The sequence below is a fragment of the Pteropus alecto genome, unplaced genomic scaffold (genome assembly GCF_000325575.1).
Source record: "Pteropus alecto unplaced genomic scaffold, ASM32557v1 scaffold25, whole genome shotgun sequence".
NCBI lineage: Eukaryota > Metazoa > Chordata > Mammalia > Chiroptera > Pteropodidae > Pteropus > Pteropus alecto.
In genome coordinates, this window is record NW_006441955.1 from 24,506,377 (window position 1) to 24,527,922 (window position 21,546).

Consider the following 21,546-nt stretch of genomic DNA (forward strand, 5'->3'; position numbering starts at 1 on the left):
CTTATTTTCAACAATGCCTTTGGCCATAAATTACTCCACAAACCGATCAAATCAAATTAGGACTCCTTGGAGTGGATAATTCTGAAATTTTGTTTGAGATTTGTTCTGACCCCAGGAGGGCTCTTTCTACATGTCTCTTTCCTCTTATCTCTCTGGAAAACTAGTGCTGGGGGTGGTCGTGGCAGGGGCAATGTTGCTCTTTTTTTCTGAGTGACACTCCTGCTTTAGGAGCTGAGTGCTGGGTAGGTGGGAGACAATTCAAGAATAGCCCCAGGTCTCCTCGTCTATTCTCATAACATGAGACTCCAACCCCATGAACCAGTCAGTATAAGGGCACTAAGGGCCCCAATATTTTCAGCAGTGTTGTGCCCAAGGAAGACGCTCCATCCCAGTAGAGAGGGCTGGAAGATGGAGTCCCCAAAGTCTCCCTCATACTCACCAGAACTTAGCCCCAGCAGCAGATGGCTGGGACAGGATGAGAAATGGTGAGGTTCTATCCTTTCCAGGAAGATAACCCTCTGATTGGATTATAATTCCTCCAATTGGAGGAACAGGGATATTCTGGGCTGTGGCATCTGGAGTTGAGTTTCCACCTCACTGAACTGAAAGCTGGAGACATAGAATGGGGTCTTGGTTCAAATACCACAGACTCTCACCATTCTTATCAAATTTTAATAGATTTTTCTCAAATAGGTGTTTCTTCATTTGCTGTATGCCCTTAGAAACATTTCCAGAGACCTAAAATAGTTGTTTTAAAAAATAATTTTAACCAGTTACACTGGGGAGTGGGTCTGCAGAGCTTCTCATGCTGTCTCACACCTGAGCCTCATAGTTCACATCCTAACAGGTAAAAAAAAAAAATATTTCTTAAAAGGATGGTAGGTAAGCTGCTTGTAATATTTTTTACTAAACTAGCAATAATGTGTCTTAACAAATGTGTTTGGAGAAAGAGAATCAGTATATCTTTATTCTTTTTTAATGAGTAATGTTTTTACTCACTTCCTAAGCATAAGCTGAAGTAATTAAAGTACATAATAATGTAGTACTAGAGGGTGGTCTATTAAAATATGACCCTCTGAAGAAGGAAGGGAAAGTGGTAGTGGAAAGAATATGACTAGGCATTAGGTTTTTTCAATAAGGAACATTTGTAACTCTGGGCAGGCTAGCTATTTAACCTCTCTGCCTTTTCCTCGATGGTAAAAGAAAAGAAAATAAGACAATTTCTATGTCCTAGATAGTCTGAAAATGTTGTATTTTTAACAAGGAATATTATAGAATGATGACTTTTTAAATTTTCTTATTTTTCTTACTTTTTAATTTATTTTAAAGCAAGTCGAAATTTTTTAATTAGGATACAATGCTATCTATAGAAAAAAGACTGGAAGAAAACAAGCCAGAATGTTTAACAGTGATGATCTTGAGATGGTGGGGTTAAGGGTTACTGTTGCTTTACTTTTTATATCCTTTCCCATTATTTAAAAAAATGTTCTGCGAAGAGCAATGGTACATTTTTTGCCATATATTATTTTATAATGATCCCTGTTTAAAGTCAAATTGCATTAGACAAAAGAGGGGACCAATGTCTTCAGAAGTTCATTTGCTTGTGCTGTCACACAGCCAATACTCATTCAACAGATTTTTGGCCGGTACCTACCCAGATGCCAGGTGCTGTTATGGGCATGGGGGAGGCAGCAGTGGACACAGACAGCTAGACCACTTCTTCCCAACCTCCTTTGCAGTTAGGTGTGGCCACATGAGGAAATCTCACTCAGGCAATGTAAACAGTGTGTTGCTTTCTAGGGCACTTAGAATCCAACTTATTTTTCTTCCCAAGATAAGAATTAGAACATTGCTAGGCCCCAGAAGCATCCTGTGTGTCCTTCCCCATCTTAACCTCTTCCCTCCCTCTTTTACATGTAACCACTGGGATTTTCCTATAAATAGAAACTCTAAATTTTTAATGTAATCTAGTTTCTCAATCTTTTATAGTTTGGACATTTTATGCCTTTAGAAATTTTTGCCTATCTGAAAGTCCAAAAGATATTCTTTATCATTTTCTAAAGTATTTAAGATTTTTACAAATTTCACTTAAAAGAATTTAAACCATTTAGAAATGCTTTTCCTTTACGGTGTGAGGCAGGGCTCTAATTTCATTGTTTCCACCTGGATAAACAATTGTCTCAGTACCATTTGCTCAACAAGCCATTCTTGCTCAGCTGTGCCACCTCATGTATTTCATCTTTTGGAAATCCAGGAATCTGGGAATGAACATTGTAGTTTCCTTGGTCCCTGGAGACCTCAGATTAGAAGCCACTAGCCTTTGACTTTGTAATTTTGGTGACTGCTGTTAGATGACAATGACACTAGATGAGGTCTATCCTCCTGTAGATGAAACTGCTTTTAGTGAGCATACCATACATTTAATTCATAAGTATGTGTATATATATACTTAAAAACCATGGGTTTATTTGTACTCTTAACAACTCTGGAAAGTCCTACAGGTTTCTTTTTTTTCTTTTTTTTAAGTACTAATAGTGTTAGGGTAGAAAAGAATAATGCATTCTCTCTTTATAATTATAACAAATCACAGTAAATAATGTATGGAACTTAAATTAGGTAGTGTTGCTGTTTCATAATGCTTTGAAATTTCAACTAATAGGAATATGATTTTGGAAAATTGGTACAGGGAACAAAATTAGTTTGTCTATGTCTCTTGATTATTCTTCATTTAACCTTAACCATTTTTTTCTAAAATGTGTTATTAGAGATAATAAAAATTATAGAAGCTTGGAAACTTAAAAATATCTATATATTAAAGAGCTTGTTAAAGTTTATTTTTAATAACCCATTTTATAATAAAAACTATAAAAATTTCATAAATAAGTAAAACTACTGTGTAATTGAATAGAAAAAAATTCTTTATTTTCTAGAACTATGTAATGTGTAATAGTGTTCTGTTTTGTTTTATTTTTTACTCTTTGCCAGTAAGAATACATATTATGCTATCATCTAATTGGTTACATTTATATATGAATGTTTATGTGTATTAATTTGAACAATATGAAACCGTATATATTCAGCTTTTTTATCTATAAAAATAGCAATATAAAATTATCTGATTTTTTGACCAATGAAAAGAATCTCATACATGTGTACAAATCTATATCTATATCTATATATACATACACACACACATACATGTAGATGAAACTAAAGTTTCATAAAATATTACCTACCCTTCTTAGATGGAAAGACCCAGATATTTTCTATTTCACTCTAGTTCATTACATTTTTTTCTGATTGTATTCCACTACATTTCTTTCATGATCTACACTTGTGAAATAGTTCTACATTTAATTGTCAGTTTGAATAACATTCCTAGGTGTTCACATAAGGATATAAATATAGTGATTGCCAAAATTTAAAATTTAATTGTCAATTTGTTTAAATTCACTTTTAAACTATTGTTTGGAAAGTTTTAACTTATTTGTTTGTTAGAACAGCAGTAGTATAGCTAGCTGTTCCTAGTCATGAGACAAATTCTAATAAAAGACCGTTACTATTTCAATTAATTTATAGATAGAGTTCATTCCTCTCTCTGTAGATAACTGTAGATAAGAATGTAAACTTATATTAAAGTTACCATGTTAAAGGCTTATATCAGCTGCGGCAATAACATTCAGATTTCTTTCAATATCTGTTTATACATTAACAAACAAATTAGTTGGTAACATTTTTAAAAATTAAATTTACAAACCGAAGGCTTTATGACAATCTTACAAAAAGAGGTGGATGTTTCAGTAAGAAACATAGAAATGTCTTAAATTTCTCATTTATTTAGATTTATTTAGAATATTAGTTCAGAATGGTTGTTTTTTTTTCCGGAATGGATTTGAATGAGCTTAATTTTGATGTGTTGCTTTACCCTAATTGCAGGGAAGACAACTTTTAAATGAAGAACACTTTTACTTTAAAATAATTTTATTCTATTTGCCAGCATCGCAACCATTCCTCTCAGAATTATATATGAGGAAACAAAATATCATCAAAAGTGTCTAATAGAATTCTATTTTCACATTATTTCTTAATTTTATGGTTATCATAGTGACTACAAAAATAATGTAGAAAAAATATGTTTCCTAAATTGTTATATTGAATGGCTTTCATTTGTAAGCATTAGGCATAATCTTGATGTTTTAGGAGAGTGTATTTATTTATAGTCTATCAGAATTCATAGACTTTTGGGTAAGTGTCCTCTTTATTACTGCTATTTCAGTCCAAGGTGTGCTTCTGGGATATAATTAAATGGGCCACATACATATATATCTAAGGCAGCACCAGGAAATTGTCTAATAATTGTTCTTATAGAAAATAGAAATTATTAGAAAATTAATTTGCATTAAAGGATGTGTGTGTATGTGTGTGTAATTTCCAAAGTCATGAAAATATATTTTCAGAAAAGCTAAAGCTGCTTTTTCCTAGAAAAAAGAAATCTTAGTGCTGCTTGATTAAATGTGTTTGGAAAATATTAGCCCTATTAGGTATATTATTATACATAGTATTTCAGTCAGGATTTTCCAGAGCAACAGAAAAAATTATATATATATACATTTATAATAGGAATTGGCTCAAGTAGTTATGGAGGCTGAGAAGTTCCACAATCTGCCATAAGCCAGCTGAAGAACCAGGAAAGCTGGTGGTATAATTCACTTCAAGTCAAATGGCCCAAGAAGTCAGAGGGCCCCTCGTTTAAGTATCAGAGTCTGAAGGCCCTAGAACTGGGAGCTCTGATGTCCTGAGGGCAGGAAAAGATGAATGTCCAAACTCAAGAAGAGAGAGAGCGATTTGCCCCTTCTTCCCCTTTTTGTTGCATCGTACCCAGGGGATTGGATGACACTCACCACATCTGAGGGCAGATTTCTTTTCTCAGTCTACTCAAGCAAAGTTTAATCTCTTCCAGAAATTCTCTCATAGACACACCTAGAAATAATGTTTTCCCAGTTATCTAGGCATCTCTTAGCCTAGTCATGTTGAGACAAATTAACCATCACACATAGTAAACACTTAAATCATATGTAATTATCGTAAAAAAGTATGCTTATTTCCCACTTAGAACACCAAAGGAAATCATAGTTGTTTCATTTATTAAATAAATGTATTACCTCACTTACATAAGCACTTATAATAGTGTTTAGCTCAATAGTAAATATTAGCTATTATTAGTCATAACATCTTTTCCATTGAAAAATATAGATTCCTAGTTTTGGGCCTCAGTGCTAGGATTTATTCATTCAATATTAATTAAACTTTTAAGAGCAAACTATATGCCAGGCATTAGATTCATGAGAATGTGAGGGTTTCTGTTTCCTGGCCAACATAGGAAAGCAGCAGGAGCTACATGCTCCTTTTCTGATAAATCAACCCTAGGAAAACTATTGATGGAAACAGGAGGAACCCTATAGAGATTTAAGTTGTTTTGAACTAGTTTGTCAGGATTGATGGTTGGCACTGAAGAGACAGCAGTGAGAGAATTAGTTGGAGGAAAGCTTAAGTCTGCTTTTGACTTTTTCCTGCGTTACCTTGTAACATTGCAGGCAACTTTACTTCTGAAATTGAAAGCAACAGCCCAGGTTACAGATGCTAGTAACTTCCAAGTATTACTGGGGCAACACAAAGCCTTGGTGTTGGGCAGTGTTGATGAAAACAAATGTAGATTAACTGGTAGTCCTTGGCTATTTATTCCTTCTCCTTTTCTTTAAAACCCTTGACATGGTGAATTAGTTCTCCCAATGAGCTTCTCATGAAGGATTTAAAGGGAAAACTTTGACAAAGGAGTTGTCTAATGGATAGCAGCAAACTAGAATGATTAATAGTGTTTAGGCAGCGCCTTGGGTTCTGTGCTCTTGGGCTCCTCCCAAGGCCTTAAACACACTGATTCTTGGTCAATTTACATTATCAGCTAGAGTAGCTAGCGGAATGTGGCCAAAGTCAATAGATATCAGACCATTTTTTTTTCCATGCAAAGTGGATAATCAAGTGTGCTGCCCAAAGTTCTGCACCCTGAGGGGATTTCCCCTCATCATGTGCTTCAAGGCCTCTCCAAGTGGGATGTAATGCAGTCACTCTCTATTTCTGGCTGATGCCAGCATACTGCACAGATCCAGTCCTGCGTTTTTCCCCCTTTATAACTAGTCTTTTCTTGGTGCCAGTCTTGCCATATAATTTCTTTTTAATGGAGTATGTTATTTATCAATTCCATTAATAATGGAATACTGTTTCAACTTTATGATTTGGTTGATCAAGTAACAGTCAACTCACTAGGTGCAGCTCAGGTTGCATAATTACTTGGTGTCCCACCCTCAAGTGGTGAGTCTCTACTAGCACCCATCAGCAAGTCAGGAGCTTTTCAAAGGGAAAATGGTTGTTGGCAGCAAAGGACATGCCCTTACTCCAAAATTCTAGGGCTTTGCACTATCGTTTTCCTATTGGGACTTATCAGATACTCCATGTATCTATATATCTGCTACAATACTTCAGATACCCTTGAGCTGAATTTTGAAAAGTGAGCAGGGGGCTATCAGGCTGCCATGTTAGGAAAGTGCTTTCTATGAGTACCATGAGCAAAGGTTAGTAGTACTTAGGGTACTGCTAGCACTTTAACAGAGCTAAAAGATAGGGTTTAATTAAGGAGAGAAGCAAGGAAATAAATGGGGAGCTGGTACTAGATATATGCTATCAGATATTTATATTTTATGCTATAAGCCAGTGGTTCCCAAATTTAGGGTACATCAGAGTTACCTGGAGAGGTTGTTAAAACATAGTTTATGGGTTTCAGGTGGGATCTGCAAATCTATATTTATAAAAAGTTCCTGGGTGATGCCGATGCTGCTTGTCTGGGGACCACACTTGGAGAACTATTGTTGTAAGCAACGGAAAGCAAGCAGTTTTAAACAGGGAAGTAATACAATCAGATTTAAGTTTACGAAGATCACTCCTAGGTAAAAGCAGATGGATAGAAAAGATAAAGCACTGGAGAAGTGTAAGCAGTCAGAAGACAATCAAAATGATTGTGTTAAGAGATTATGAAGGCTCAAGTTAAAGTTAGCAATAGAAATGGGAAGGAAGGAGAAAACTAATTTCAGCAAATATTTAGCACTTATCAAATGCCAGATACTGTATTTTTCCTTGAATTTTTACAGCACCCCAGATCTTTTCAAAACATTTGAGATTCTGGCGGAGAAGGAAGTGCTATAATGGCAGAGGATAAAATAAACTTTCTTTGGGGGAATATATTTTAATTCCCAGAAAGAAAATGTCTGTTACAAACTTAGAACCAGATATCAGCAAAACTAAACCATCTTTTATTTTAACAACCTCAGGATGGTAAAATTTAAATATTCTATATTTAAGTGGGAATAATACATTTTTGCCTTCTAAATGACACATTAATAAAAAGTTGAAGTAGAATTAGTCCTCCTCCCTAGACTTGGTCTTCTTGAAAACAGAATTTTCTTCCCTAGCATTTGGGCCAGGTTGTATATAAAACAATTTCTCAGTAACTGTTGGATGGAATTTATGCCGGATAATTTATAATAGTAGACATTTTGTGGAATTTATTTGTTGATCTTTTTATTTAAGAAAGATGTCCAAAGAGGCAGATAATGCAAAATGTTTTGAAATATAATAAATAAATGATTTGGAAGTAGACTATTCTGAATTTAAGAAATATTAAATACAATGTATTACAAAGATTATTTATTTTCTGGTTTAGTTTAAAACTTGAAATACTCATTTGCTAAGTAAATGTACTTCAGGATTTGACTTAATGAGCAGATAAAAATGTGATTAACATAAGCAATTGTTGAAATTTCCTATTATACTTTAAAATGATTGGATTGGAAGTGTTTTTAAAATTTATCATAACTTACATTTACTATTTAAACCAACTTTTCTTGATCAAAAATGTTTTCAATTGGGCATGGTTCCATAGTATAGCATTTAGCACATCTGCTTTACACACAGAAGGTCCTGTGTTCATGTCCCAGTGGAGCCACAGTTCATGGTCTATAGCCATGCCACACTGAATAAGCCCCTTTGTTTGGTCTCAGAAGCTAAGCAGAATCAGGCCTGGTTAGTACTTGGATGGGAGACCCACCTGGGAAGACAAGATGCTGTAGGGATAAAAAAAAATTTAGAATAAAATGTTCTGATTCATTATTTTGAATAATTAAATATATACCATGTTGAGATAGCCTATTTTCAAAGTTTAAGAGTATAATGAAATATGCCACATGAAAATTATCAAACACAGAACACGTACTTGAAAATACTATAGGATCTTTTAGTATTTCATTCATTTTCATTATGAATACCTATTGTTCAATAATAACTAAAATTTCTTAATCATTTACTATGTGCTAGATACTATGCCATCTGATCTACAAATGTTATTTTACGTAATCCTCATAAGAAGTAAATATCTTTAACTATAAAAAAATTGGCCGAGAGGTTAAAGATTTGCCTGAAATCATAGTCAACTACTATTATGTAGTAGCCTGATAACTTGAATCAGGTCTATTAAATCAAAACTCATGTACTTAATCGGTATCCTGAACAGCTTCCCTCATGCATAACAGTTGTGGAAAGCATAGGAAGTGATGCCGACTCTGTCATTCCCTTGTGTCTGATATTTTCTTTTTTCTTCTTTTTATATGCATAAACTCACCATTTCTATTTGTTTACTTGACTTCTAAAAGGAAAGTGGAAGGCAAGATGCCTTCCACTTTAAAATTCCATTCAGAACTTCTTGTAAATCAACATTCCCTGCATTCTGTTTAGCAGGTATAAACTTTAGCCATTTCTCTGCTAAAATTATAGCAAAACCTGAATTATATTATCTTCAATTACTGAAGTTATATTATAATGATTAGTTTTTAGATTAAAAAAAATCCTAATTTTAAAAACTTTCTGAGTAACTTGTTTTCTAATTTTAATTACCAAATGTGGCAAAATATTTTTGGATAACATTTACTAGTATAATTTTTCCAATAAAACTAAGGAACATATGAAAAATATTTGGCCATGCATGAGAAACTATTTGTATGTATTTCAAGCTCAAAATGAAAGAATTGGAGACAATTATTTCCAGCTAATGACTCTCAGGTGCTGACAATCTTTTACCTTTTCCCCCAGCAAATGTATAGAATGACCCCAGATTTTATATCTTTGATATGTAATATCATTACTCTAGAATTTCTATTCTTATGTGAGATATTTGTCCTTAGAGAAATTACATTTCTTTTTGTCTTTGCTATATCTTGACCTTAAAATCACCATGATTGTCTTCAAAAGGTTATTGAGGTTATGGTTTTCATTGAAAATATTTGTTTTACTCTATCTACTATTTTGGGTTCTGTGTAAATTATCAGCCCAACTCTGAAAGAGTCATCAAAATCTTACATGTGAACTAATTACTATTACTGTTTTCAGTTTTGTATACAGTTCTTGAATAATTGAAATATGTGACTTTTGAATGTGGCTGCCTTCTAAATCACATGCAGCCCTTCTGTATTTGCTATTGTAGAAGAACTCGTGTTAAATTAGCTTATTGTTCACATCTGATCTCTCTTCTTTACTGTTTTATTTACCATAACATTGGAGATGCAGAGTAATTTGGACTCTTTGTCAGATGGTTTCTTCCAAGTGTCCATGGATGAGATAATGCATGTAAAATACTGAGCAGAAAGCCAGAAACACAGTAGGTGTTTGGTGAACACCACTTGTTATTATTGATTATTAACTTTATTCTTCTCACTGCTTTACCATCGCATTTTCCAGTTCTCTATTTTCAGTTATTCCTAAAATAATTTATTTGAATTTTGGCTAAATAAGCATTATTTCCTTGCCCACTTATCATCTTTAGTTGTTTATTGTTGCCATGCAACAATATTTTTATTGTTTATTTTTTTCCTACTATTTATTTTCTCCCTAGTATTTGCTTACTGGATACATACATAACTGGGGTGAGGGAGGAGAAAGGTGTTGAGAGGGGTGGGCAATATGCGTTTTTTCAAAAGTCCTAATGTTACATGTTGTAATTAAAGGTTATATTTGCTTGGAAAAACAAGTTAGTAAAATTATCTTATGATTCATTTGATGACTACATATTTTCTTATAAATTAGTATTATATTAGCATTAATATTGCCTTTGACAAACATATAAGGTTACATTAATTCAATCTTAGTATTTTTTTTTATGATTCATCATATTTGATTTTATAGTTGATACTTTTAGACTGATAGAAACATTAAATATTACTGAATGGAAATACTGTAGATCAATAATCTGGGTTGAACTGTAAACCTAAAATGAAGACAATACTTTTGATTAATTGTAATTAATTCATTTATCTTAGGTAGTAACGAAGGTCATTTTACTTTATCCAAACATATTTACTGATATCTATTACATACATGACACTATGTGAGAATCTGGAAAGGATACTCAAGAAGAATATGAAACATGATTTCCACTGCAGGAGTTCGGAATGAGTCACCCCAAGATGTGCCTCTGTGGGGTGGATTGTTCTGAGCTAAGGCAACCAAGACCCTGCAGGCTCAAGCAAAACTTCTGCACTCCCCCACTTCCTTAACTACCTAGAAGAATTTAAATTAGGAGCCTTGTCCATATTAAGAGATTATCACAGATAACCATTTTTTTTGACCCATCCATAGCACAAGACGAACTTCTAATTACTGAAAATCTCTTGTCATTGTCCTGCAATGACCTTCCTTCCGTCTGAAGGCCCAAGATGATCGTTGGCTCAGAATGTCATATATACATCATTTTCCCTTTCTGTCTCTGAACCTCTCATGTATGTAGTGTCTCTGACTCTCTCATGTATGTAGGGTTCCCATGGGTACCTGTGTATTAAATTTGGTTATTTTCTTTGTTAATCTGTCTCATATCTATTTGATTATTAGACCAGCTGAAAAGAACCTTCTCTACATCAAGGAACTGTGTAGTTCAGTAGACAATTTACCACATGGAGAAAAATGTCAGCATATATGCAAATAAAAAACTCTGTGGTAAAGAACAATTCCTAGTACAGTAGATGTGGATTAGTAATTCAAGAAAATTAGAGATTAGGTGGGTTGCTGTAGCCCACTTTCACCTTTTTCAGGTGAAAGAGGCATCTGCAGCCTAAGTGTATCAGTAGAGACTCTCTTCCCCCTAGCACCTGATTTAGTTCAATGTTGCGTTTGGGTATGTGATCTGAGGAGAATGAGGTCATTCTCATTTGTGGTACCTGGGGCAAGAGTACAAATGGAGGCCCAGATACCATATCCTGACTACTGAAAACTGACTGCTTAAAAACTAACTGTTAAATATATGTTCTATTCTCCTATTTTAACCAATGTGTTTTCATAATGATCTGAAAGGCCAAGTTCAAATTTACAGTTCATCAGAGTTTCACACTGGAATGTAGTGACATGGGGAGAAACAAGTTTCTGCCCACAGCCTACATTTTTTTTCCCACCCAGCTCTGCTCTGTGGCCCATGCCCCCACTGTGGCAAAAACTGCTCCTTGGCCACCCCCAACACATACGGTTGTGAACACTAGTGGTGCTGGCTGCTTGGACCCTGAGAAAGCCTATGCAGCTTCTGGAAGCAGATTTGGGGGCACTTGGGCAGGGAAATTCAGGATCCTGTGCATCCAGAGCATGGTCTAGAAGGATGGGCATGAGTTCTGGGTGGCCATGCCCTCTTGACCCTGTGGATTCCACATCTTTTAGGGTTTTGCGCAGCTGAAGGAGGGCCACAGAAGGAGCTCCTTTTGCTTGGGTCTAAGGGTAATAGTCAGGCTATGTTATGATTATACCTTGATCACCACCTGCCCAATCCCTTTATCAAACCATCACCCAATATTTTTAATTTGAATGTATCATTTGTTTCCTTCTGTGACTATGGCTCATACAGCTGATTCCTTAAGTGAGATTCACAGTATAGGTAAACGATGTAGGCCTTGAGGGAAGCTTTCACTTTCTAAACAACAATAACAAAAAAAATAGGATTTAGAAATGGAAGAGAATTGAAAGGCTATAGAATTTAACTGTCCCCACCCTACGCCAATATGTTTGCCCAATTTGGTATTTTATTTGATACAGCTTAAAGGCATTCTCTTCCTTGAAATTTTTCTTAATTTCACATCCTGTTGTGTTCCCTCATTGTTTAGGTATTGATAATGTACCTGCCATATACCCTAAGATGACTCCTCTTCCTATTTTTCTTTTATCAAACTTCAGTAAGATTTTTATTCATACACTATATTGTCAAGTTATTTGGCTTTCACTCGATGGGACTGCATCCCTTACTTATTAGATTTTCTCTACTTTTTTCTTATTAGCCCAAGACAATTAAAATAATACTATTTGGTGCTATAGCAATCATAAACACAATAGCAAATTTAAGCCCTGAGACTCCATAACAGTGTTCTATCTTCAGGGAGTATGAACCAGAATACAAACCAGAATATGTTCATATTAAAATTTTAACTCACAGAAACATAAAACAAAAATTTTAAAATAACTTTAAATAGACTCCCCTCCTCTCTGCCATCTAAACTTAATTTAAGAAATTTGGGTTTTTAGGACTGAATTGATGTTAGAGGTGAGAGAAAAGGAAAAAACTTGGTCTGGGCCACTGGGTACATGATTCAGTTTACAGAAATCAGGAGTTAAAAAAAAAAAAAGATGCTTTCAAGAGAAAGGATGAGTTTGTACAATCTCAATTTGAGTCTCCTGCAGTACATTCCCTTTCTGGTAGACTGAACTACAGATATAAATTTGGAGGTCAACAACACAAATCAAGGTCAACTACTGAAACCAAGAGACTAGATGGGGTCATTCAGGGAGAGCATGCAGAGTAAGAATAGATGGCCAAGGTAAAACAGCCTTGGAGAACACAGTTCCTGGAGAGTAGCAGTTAGCAAAGAGATGAGAGAAGTAAGGAAGTCAAAACAGGCTTGATTTAAGAATAAAGAGGTCAGTGTAGTCAGATACTCTAAAAGGTCAATATACTTTAAAGAGTTAATCATGTCTGATGATTAAGAAGTGCTTACCAGAGCAAGAGCAATTTCAGTGAAGCATAGGGGCAAAGTCTGATCACAGTGAGTCTAAGAGGAAAGAGAGAAATGAAATGCAGTTAATAATTCAAGACTACATTGAGAAAATGTAGCGAAAGGCAACTGTAGAGAGGGAATACTTGAAGACAGTATATGAGATTTGGGCTTTCCACTATCAATGAGTGACACCAGGTGGAGAGGAGAAGGACGAAAAACAGGGGGCAGCTTAAAAACAGAGATCCTTAAGAAGAGATCAGATCAAGAGTCAAACGAAAGGTTTCTTTGGAGTTTGGAGAATGGAGGTGGGTGGAGTGACAAAGGGTGGAGAATTAAGGGAGCTCACAGGTCACACCAATGGCCTTGGTTTTCTCCGTAGAATAAAAGAGGGAGAGTCCTCTGCGAAGACCGAGAAGGGAGAAGGTGGGGCAAATGACTTGAGAGAGTGCTGAACGTTTGAGAGAGAAAGCTGCTCAGGACAAAGTACAAAGGATTACTGAGAGGTGCTGAGGGTGTTTGAAAATGAATTTAATGTGGCACCCATCTCAAAACTCCCCCCGCCCCCAGTTCTGCCCCGCAGGGTGTAAGGCACAGAAAAGGCAGATGAAGGTAGACTGCTAACTGAAATTCGTATCCCAATGGCTCAGACGTACGGACACGAAGGCGTGTGTCCCAGTGGTGTGAGCGCTTACCACACCTTTGTGAAAGGCACCACAAAGGCCGGCGTGTTTGTATCATAAGACGTGTTATTCTGTAGCTTTGGCATCTCAGGCTTTTAAGGAAATCGAGCCATTTTTAAAAGAAGCGAGGTTGCGATGAGAGTCTCGGAGATGAGACGCGGGAATGGGTACTTTTCTTTTTACTGGATTCATCCGGAGGGAGAAGGGCAGGTGGCTGCTCCGGGTCCAGACGCCTCTCCTCTGGGTGGAGGAGGGGGCCCTGCCCAGGAGCGACCAGGCGGAAGCGCCACAGCCATTGGTCCAGCGGCGAAGCCCCGGGGCCCTGAGCGCAAAGTCCGCGACACCAGGCCAAGGAGGCGGCGGTCCGCAGCGCAGGTGGGCGCTCGCTGTAGGCTAGGCAAGATGCCCCTGGGGCTAAGGGTAAAGAAGAAAGCCAAATCCAAGGAGGCCGCCCGGCTGGTGGAGGGCGAGCAGGCGTGCGCCGGCGGCGGCAGCCTCGAGACGTCCGAGGAACCCCCACGCAGGCTGGTCTTTCACACGCAGCTGGCGCACGGCAGCGCCACAGGCCGAGTGGAGGGTTTTTCCAGCATCCAGGAGCTCTACACCAAGATCGCGGGCGTGTTTGAGATCTCGCCGTCCGAGGTAAGGGCCAGGTGCTCGGGCTCAGCCCCTCTCGCGCTCTCACTGCCTCTCCCAGGCGCAGCGCCGGCGGGAATTGGCCCTGGCTGCTTGAGTGGCGCTGCCTTGAGCCCCTCGTTGGATGCGGCGGGGAGCCGGCCGGGAGCGCCCCAGGGGAGGTGAGAGGGCCTTACTGGGAAGGGAAAAGGTAAGCTAAGGACCGGAGAAAATCTTATTCCCTATGCCTGAAGATCCGGCTTTTGGGAAACCCGGGGTGACCTTTTTTCCTTCCTAACGCGAATCTATATGCGTTAGTATTCCCAGATTCAGCTTTTCCGGGCCAGAGCGCCTTTCCCAGAGTCAAGATCTGGCTGGGATAATGAATACTCAGGACTTCATCAGGACTTTACTCTCCTATTGCCTCTGCAGGGGTGAGACAGCCACTCTGAGCATCTCCTAGATAGAGGGTAGGGAGGGAGCGAGAACGAAGTGCCTTCTGGGGCATACCACACCGAGATCCGCTTTGCTACTTATGTGTCCTGGTCCAGCACCAACACCGCAAATCCTTTGTGGTATTTCCAAGAAGTTCATTCTACCAAGGGCGGGGCGGCGGTAACTTACGGAGTTTTAACTACATGGGCTTAGTTAACAAAATTTTCACAGGGGGAAATCTCCAAATTTTACACCATAACCTTGAAAAGGGGACCGAAATTTGCCTTAAATTGACTACATTCGTCCCGAAACTGAAGTTCGATATTGGCGTGATTTAGAAAGCACTAGTTTATGTGGACATTTATGTGACCACTTCCTTTACGCTTACCCAAGGGAATTGCAAATGTGAGTGTAAGAAGTTAGCCCAAGAAAGTGTTTTGTCCACATTTCAAGGTAAAGCACGACATCATGTTGCCTTGGACTCCCCAGTGCAGGGAGCTGACTTTGAGTGGCATAGAGCGGCATTTGGATATCTGTCGTTTAATGTTGTTTATCAGGTCTGTTCAAGTGAAATTGAGGTCAAGGCAAAATTCCAAGAGGAGATGAAAGAGAGCTTGAAGTGTAACCTTTTGTTCTTTCAAGGTTCCCAGGCACCAAAGGGGCAAATCACAAACCTATTTTGTGAATTATTTATATTGCTATAGAGTAGTAACAAAACTTCATGTTTGTAACAGGACATTCCAATTCAAAAAGCACTTTTGCAGAAATAATGTCCTTTGATCCTCTCTAGGGCAGGTAGGTGGCAGGTTGTTCACTAGGTCCTTAAGAACAGGATTTGGATACTGGTAAACCTGGATGTGGAGCCAGGTTCTACCACATATTAGCTGTGTGGCTTTTAACAAATTTAACTTGCCTCAGTTTCAGCCATCTATAAAATAGAGATAAGAACATCTATTGTGAAGGGTTATTATAAAGACTGGAGTTCATATATAAACTGTAGGGGTTCAGAACGAGTCACCCCAAGATCCGCCTCTGTAGTATGTGGATTGTTTTGAGCTAAAGGCAACCAAGACCTTTTGGGCTCAAGAGAAACTCTTGCCCCCCTTAACTACCTAGAAGAATTTCAATTAGGGACTTGCCTGTAATGAGAGGTGGCCAGAGAGAACCATTTTGGACTCATCTATAGGGTAGGACAATTGTTGAACATCTCTTATTGTCCTGCAATGACCTTCCTCCCCTCTGAAGCCCCAAGATGATCCTTAGCTCAGAATGTCATATATATACCTCATTTTCTCTTTCTATCTTTGAACCTCTCATGTATGTAGGGTAGGGTCTCTGACTCTTACGTATGTGGGGTCCCCATGGGCATCTATGTATTAAATTTGGTTATTTTCTCTTGTTAATCTATCTTGCGTCTATTTGATTAGTAGACCAGCTGAAAGAACTTTGAGGATAGAGGAGTTTATTCCTCCCCCACAAAAACTATCAAATTGCATGGGAGATGGTCAGTGCTTAACAAATTGTAACTAATATTAATATCTGACAGTTAAATGAGGGAGCTGAGGTACAAAGCCAAGGTCACATAGCTAGAAAAAAAAACAAACTGGCTGTTATTTAAACTTGGATCTTCTGGTTTCTAAGTGAGATTGTTAGCGTACTTAACTGACAACCAATGTCCCTCTTGTAACCGAAGACTCCAGATTTATTTACTTTGCATTAACAGTCTTCCTGATCATAATATAACATTATTTTGAGCTCGAGATGTATGACTTTATTCAATCTACTTAACCCTTGAGAAGTCTTGTTATTAATATCCCTGCTTCACAAAGAGGAAACTAAGGCTTTGAGGTTTAGAAATTTTTCATAATTACACATAATAAGTGGCAGAGCCTGTATTTAAACCTTGAGAAGCTATATTGCTTCCTAAGTTTTCAATGGTGTCCCAGCAATAAATTTACAGCCATGTTCAACGTTTTCAGTTTTCAAGGCACTCATTTGCAAGATAAAATTTCAACATAATATAAACAAGGTGTTTTGATGTGCTATATCAAAGTCTATAAATTCGTATAACCCCAAATGTATATGCTTATTAGTATGTTTATGGATATAATCAACATTAATGCAAGTTTTCCATTTGGATTAAAAAGAGTTAAGTATATCCAGGATAAACTATTGCTTATCACAGTATAGTATGTTTTAAGTATCTCAATAGTTAATTTTGAAACAAATTTATTAAAATAAAATGCACATCAATGAGATCCCATTTCACATCCCATTCCTCTAACAAGAGTAATAGTGATATAAACTTTTGAGATGTCAGTGGGGACAAAAAAAAATTCCACTTAATAGGCTAAATAGATGATTAACTCAGAAGTTCTGCCTTTTCTCTAGAGAGGTGGCTATAAGGATATAAATAGCACTGTATGAAGAGCTGTACCCTCTTTACTGAATAAAAACGGAGAAGGACTTGGCTTGACTTGGTATCTGATGCAGCCAGTTCAGGCAAATTTACTGGTTGTCCATGATGTGCCCATGTAAGTCTCCAATGTGATCATTCCGTCTTCACCATAGCAGAGATGTAAGGATTCCTTTCGTTTTACAGTTGAGCTAAATGAAGCTTTGAGCAGCTTGCCAAGTGTCACTGAGCTGGTATGGGGCAGAGGCAGGATTTGAATCCAGGTTTTCTGGTTCCAAGTCCATTATATAGCAGCTGTGAGATTCTTGGTAACAGTATTCAAATTCCAATACAAATCAGGAAAACCTTTTTTAAACAAATGGCTTTTTCAGTTAAAGCCTCAGACTCAACCACAGAAACATTTGTGGCCTCAAAAAGATGCTATTGTGAAACTGGCAATTGTGGATTTTACCTATTTTCCCATACCTGAAGGAGGAAGCTTATGAAACCTTTGAATCTTGCTGGGTGCAGTCTGTGATCATTACCTTGAAACAGATGGCCAGTTATGCAAAAAAAATCCCTTCCAGCTGACATTGATTTTCCTAAACAACTAAGTGAGCAACTCAGTAAGAAGAAGAAAGAAAGTAAATTAATCTTGTCTAAAAGAACAGTTAGCTCATAATAAAAATGCAAGGACACTTTTATAAAAGTTTAATGCTATCTTTTAAAATATTTAGGTTCTATAAATGGGTCGATCATTAAACTCGAGCTATAGTCATAAAATTTGTCGTAGGGGCATTTTGAATAAGTGACCACTGTAGTTGTTTAGCAAGTAGTTTGTGCCATGACATGTTTTCTTAATTCTCTATTATGTGGAAAGATTGTAAGAAAAGAAAATGAAATTGAAAGAGCTTTTTAAGAAATCAATTTTGTAAATAGGTATTTTACATGTCCAGAAACTGAAAACTCAAGTTTCTTTATAAATTTCAGAAATTATTTCCTTTGACTTGGTTATACTAAATAGTTCATTGAATAAATGGATCAAGCAAATATAACCCTTTTTCTCTCAATACATGAAAGCAGTCAAATAAATAAGTGCACTTGAGAAGCAGAAAAGGTAATTGTGATTTTATTATTTTATTTTTTTCTATTTATTTATCTTTAATTTCTCTCAATGGTTTTTTTATTAAGATTATTGGGGTAACATTGGTTAATACAACTATATAATTTTCAGGTGTACATTATAATTTGACATCTATATATTCTATTGTGTGTTTACCACCAAAGTCCAGTTTCCTTCAGCTACCATATATTTGATCCCCTTTACCCACTTCGCCCTCCCCCAACCCCCTGTATTATACCCCCTTAACCCTGTTTACCTCTCCACTCCCTACTCTCTGGTAACCACTAGTCCATTGTCCAAGTTCCTAAGTCTCCGTTTGTCCTGTTCATTTGTTGCTTTTAGGTTTATATCCCACATATAAGTGATATCATGTGATTTTCAACTTTTTCAGTCTGGCTTATTTCGCTTAGCATGATTATCTTGAGGTCCATCCATGTTGTTGCAAATGGCAGTATTTCATCTCTTCTTATGGATGAGTAATATTCCATTGTATATATGTACCACAGCTTCTTTAGCCATGCAAATATCTTTTCAGATATGGGTTTTCAAGTCTTTGGGGTAAATGCCCAGTAGAGGGATTGCTGGATCATATGGTAGATCAATTTTTAGTTTTTTGAGGAACCTCCATACTGTTTTCCATAGTGGCTGCACCAATTTGCAGTCGCACCAGCAGTGTATAAGGGTTCCTTTTTCTCCGCATCCTCTCCAACATTTGTTATTACTTGTCCTGTTGATTATAGCTATTCTAACAGGTGTGAGATGGTATCTCATTGTGGTTTTGATTTGCATTTCCCTAATAGCTAGAGATATTGAGCATCTTTTCATATATTTGTTGGCCATTTGTATGTCCTCTAGGGAGAAATGTAAGAAACGTGATTTTAATTTCAAGTCCTACTTTATTCAACATAAAATCATACTATTATTTTTCTTAAAAACAAAACAAACCTTCTCCTGTCACCTGCCTTCATCCCTTATGCTGTTATTCCATTTCTCCCTTGTAGCAAACTCAAAAGTTCCTGTCTCCAGTGAGATACATTCTGTATCTCATCTTGGCTTGGAAACTCTCTAATAGCTCCCCATCTCACCTGGAGCAAAAGCCAAAATCCTATGATGGGCTACATACAGGCCCTGTGACCTAACATCATTGTTTTTTCTGCTCAGTCTGGTGTCCTGGCTATTCCCTGAACTCTGGAGCCTAAGGGCTTTTACACTGGCTGTAGTCTCACCAGCACCTTTTCCTGCAGATTGCTCTTCTTTGTCTGCTCAAATATCACCTTTTCAATGCAACTGGCAGTGATCGTCCTATTTAAAATTATAGCACCCCTATTCCCTTCCTCACTTAATATTCCTCCATAGTGCACAAATATCCTGTGTACATTTAACTTATTTTGTTTAGTTTTTTCCTTCCTTGTACTAGAACGTAAGCTACATAAAGTCAAGGATTTTGTCTGTTTTGTTGGCTGATGTAGCCCCAAGGGCCTAGATCCAAAATAGTTATAGCTCAAAAATATTTGTTGAATAAAAGAATCCTTACAAATACAGCACAGAAAATCCAGTAGCTTTAGCACAAAACGTTAGTACCAGTTACAATACTGATATCTTATGTAGGTATTAATTTTTTTATATTGTAATGTGAGCAAAGAGACTAGCCTGTGATGGGGGTAGGAGTGAGGAGCATCATTTATGTCTTGAAGTGGGAAGAGTAAGAGGGAGAAGCTAAGTAAGAAGTATTTGTATCAAAAGTGTACATCTCTACAAATTCAAGAAATTATGAAGTTGGAAGCAAGCAAAATTGCCTCAGATCAATTACAGTGTATGTGGAGCTGCCTTGTGAAGGTTCCGAGAAACTGCTTTCCTTTCCCAACTTGCTGGCACCAGTACTGAGCTCTCATGAAAGTCAATATTCTGTATTTGTGTGGCACTTCTGGAGAACATGAACAGCACTGCATATTTTATTGTTCTCAGCAATGCAGATAATTGGCAAGTGGAACTGTGTCTTTTCTCCTTCATAAATGGGAATCTGGGAAGAATAGCAAAATGAGGTTCACTACTTACATAGAGGTCCCTAAGCAAAAACAAAACAAAACAAAACAAACGAACAAAACCAAAAGTGAAGGAATTGAGAATTCAGTGTGAATTTTACCATCGAGCTCTGAGGACTATGAAGCAAGCTCAATCAGAGTAGAGTATTTATGAGAAAAGCAGCCTCTGACAACTGAGAGTTGGCCTGACACTCACAGGCCTTGGCATTCTCCTGTTGGACACAAATGATTTCACAGAACATCGATAAGACCACTCTGTGACTGTGATGGATCAAGACAAAAATAAGACTACTCTGGAATCATGTCTGAACAGAAACACAAACATGAGCATTGTCCAAACCACAAAAATGACCAGGCGTCCCCTGCCTTGCCACATATAACTGCTGCTTCTTTATCAGTCACAACTTTAGCTTTGATGATTTTGTCCACCTTATAGATAGATTTACTAAGATAGTCATAAAACTGCCCCCATTTCCTGACTGTACCCTATCCAGACAAACCAGGGTTTCCTTGGACCTGCCCCCAAATCATCTAACACAGCCCAAGTCCTTTCGAACTCCCTCTTACTGAGACCCTCACCATTCCCCATGGTGTGCTGTCTCCCCTTGTTGCAAGGAGCAAGAAACTAGAGATGAGAATTCCTGGTGGTTCTTGGCTGGAGGACATTGACAGTTGTCACTGCTGGATGATTACAGTGCAGTTTCTAAAGAGGCACCTTGAATCTAATTTTCCTAATCCCACTTATCCTCTATTTTAATATTTTGATGCTCTGATCATATCTGTTTCAGAAACCTTCGGGACTCCCAGCTACTTTCTATCTTACTCCTTTTGGGCTGCTATAACAATACCACTGACTGAGAAGATTACAAACAACAAAAATTTGTTGCCTACAGTTCTGGAGGCTGGGAAGTCCAAGATCATGGCACCAGCATGGTCACCTTCTGGTGAGAGCCCACTTTCTGGTTCATAATTGATGCCTTCTTGCTATATCCTCACATGTTAGATAGGGCTACTGGTCTCTCTGGAACCTCTCAGATGAGGCACTAATCCCATTTTCAAGGGCTCTACCCTCATGACTTAAGCACCTCTCAAAGGCCATACCTACTAATATCATCCCCTTTGGGGGTTAGCATTT

General features: G+C 37.4%; 1 protein-coding gene across 1 annotated transcript in view; it reads left to right on the forward strand.

Annotated features, from left to right (window-relative positions):
- The first annotated feature begins 13,999 nt into the window (after positions 1-13,999).
- The window catches only part of GIPC2 (GIPC PDZ domain containing family member 2), a 75,146-nt gene continuing 67,599 nt past the window's right edge, over positions 14,000-21,546 (forward strand). Inside the window, exon 1 of the mRNA XM_006919471.3 lies at positions 14,000-14,443. Coding sequence (XP_006919533.1) covers positions 14,204-14,443 — 240 coding nt within the window. The 5' untranslated portion in view covers positions 14,000-14,203. The remainder of the gene's footprint in view (positions 14,444-21,546) is intronic.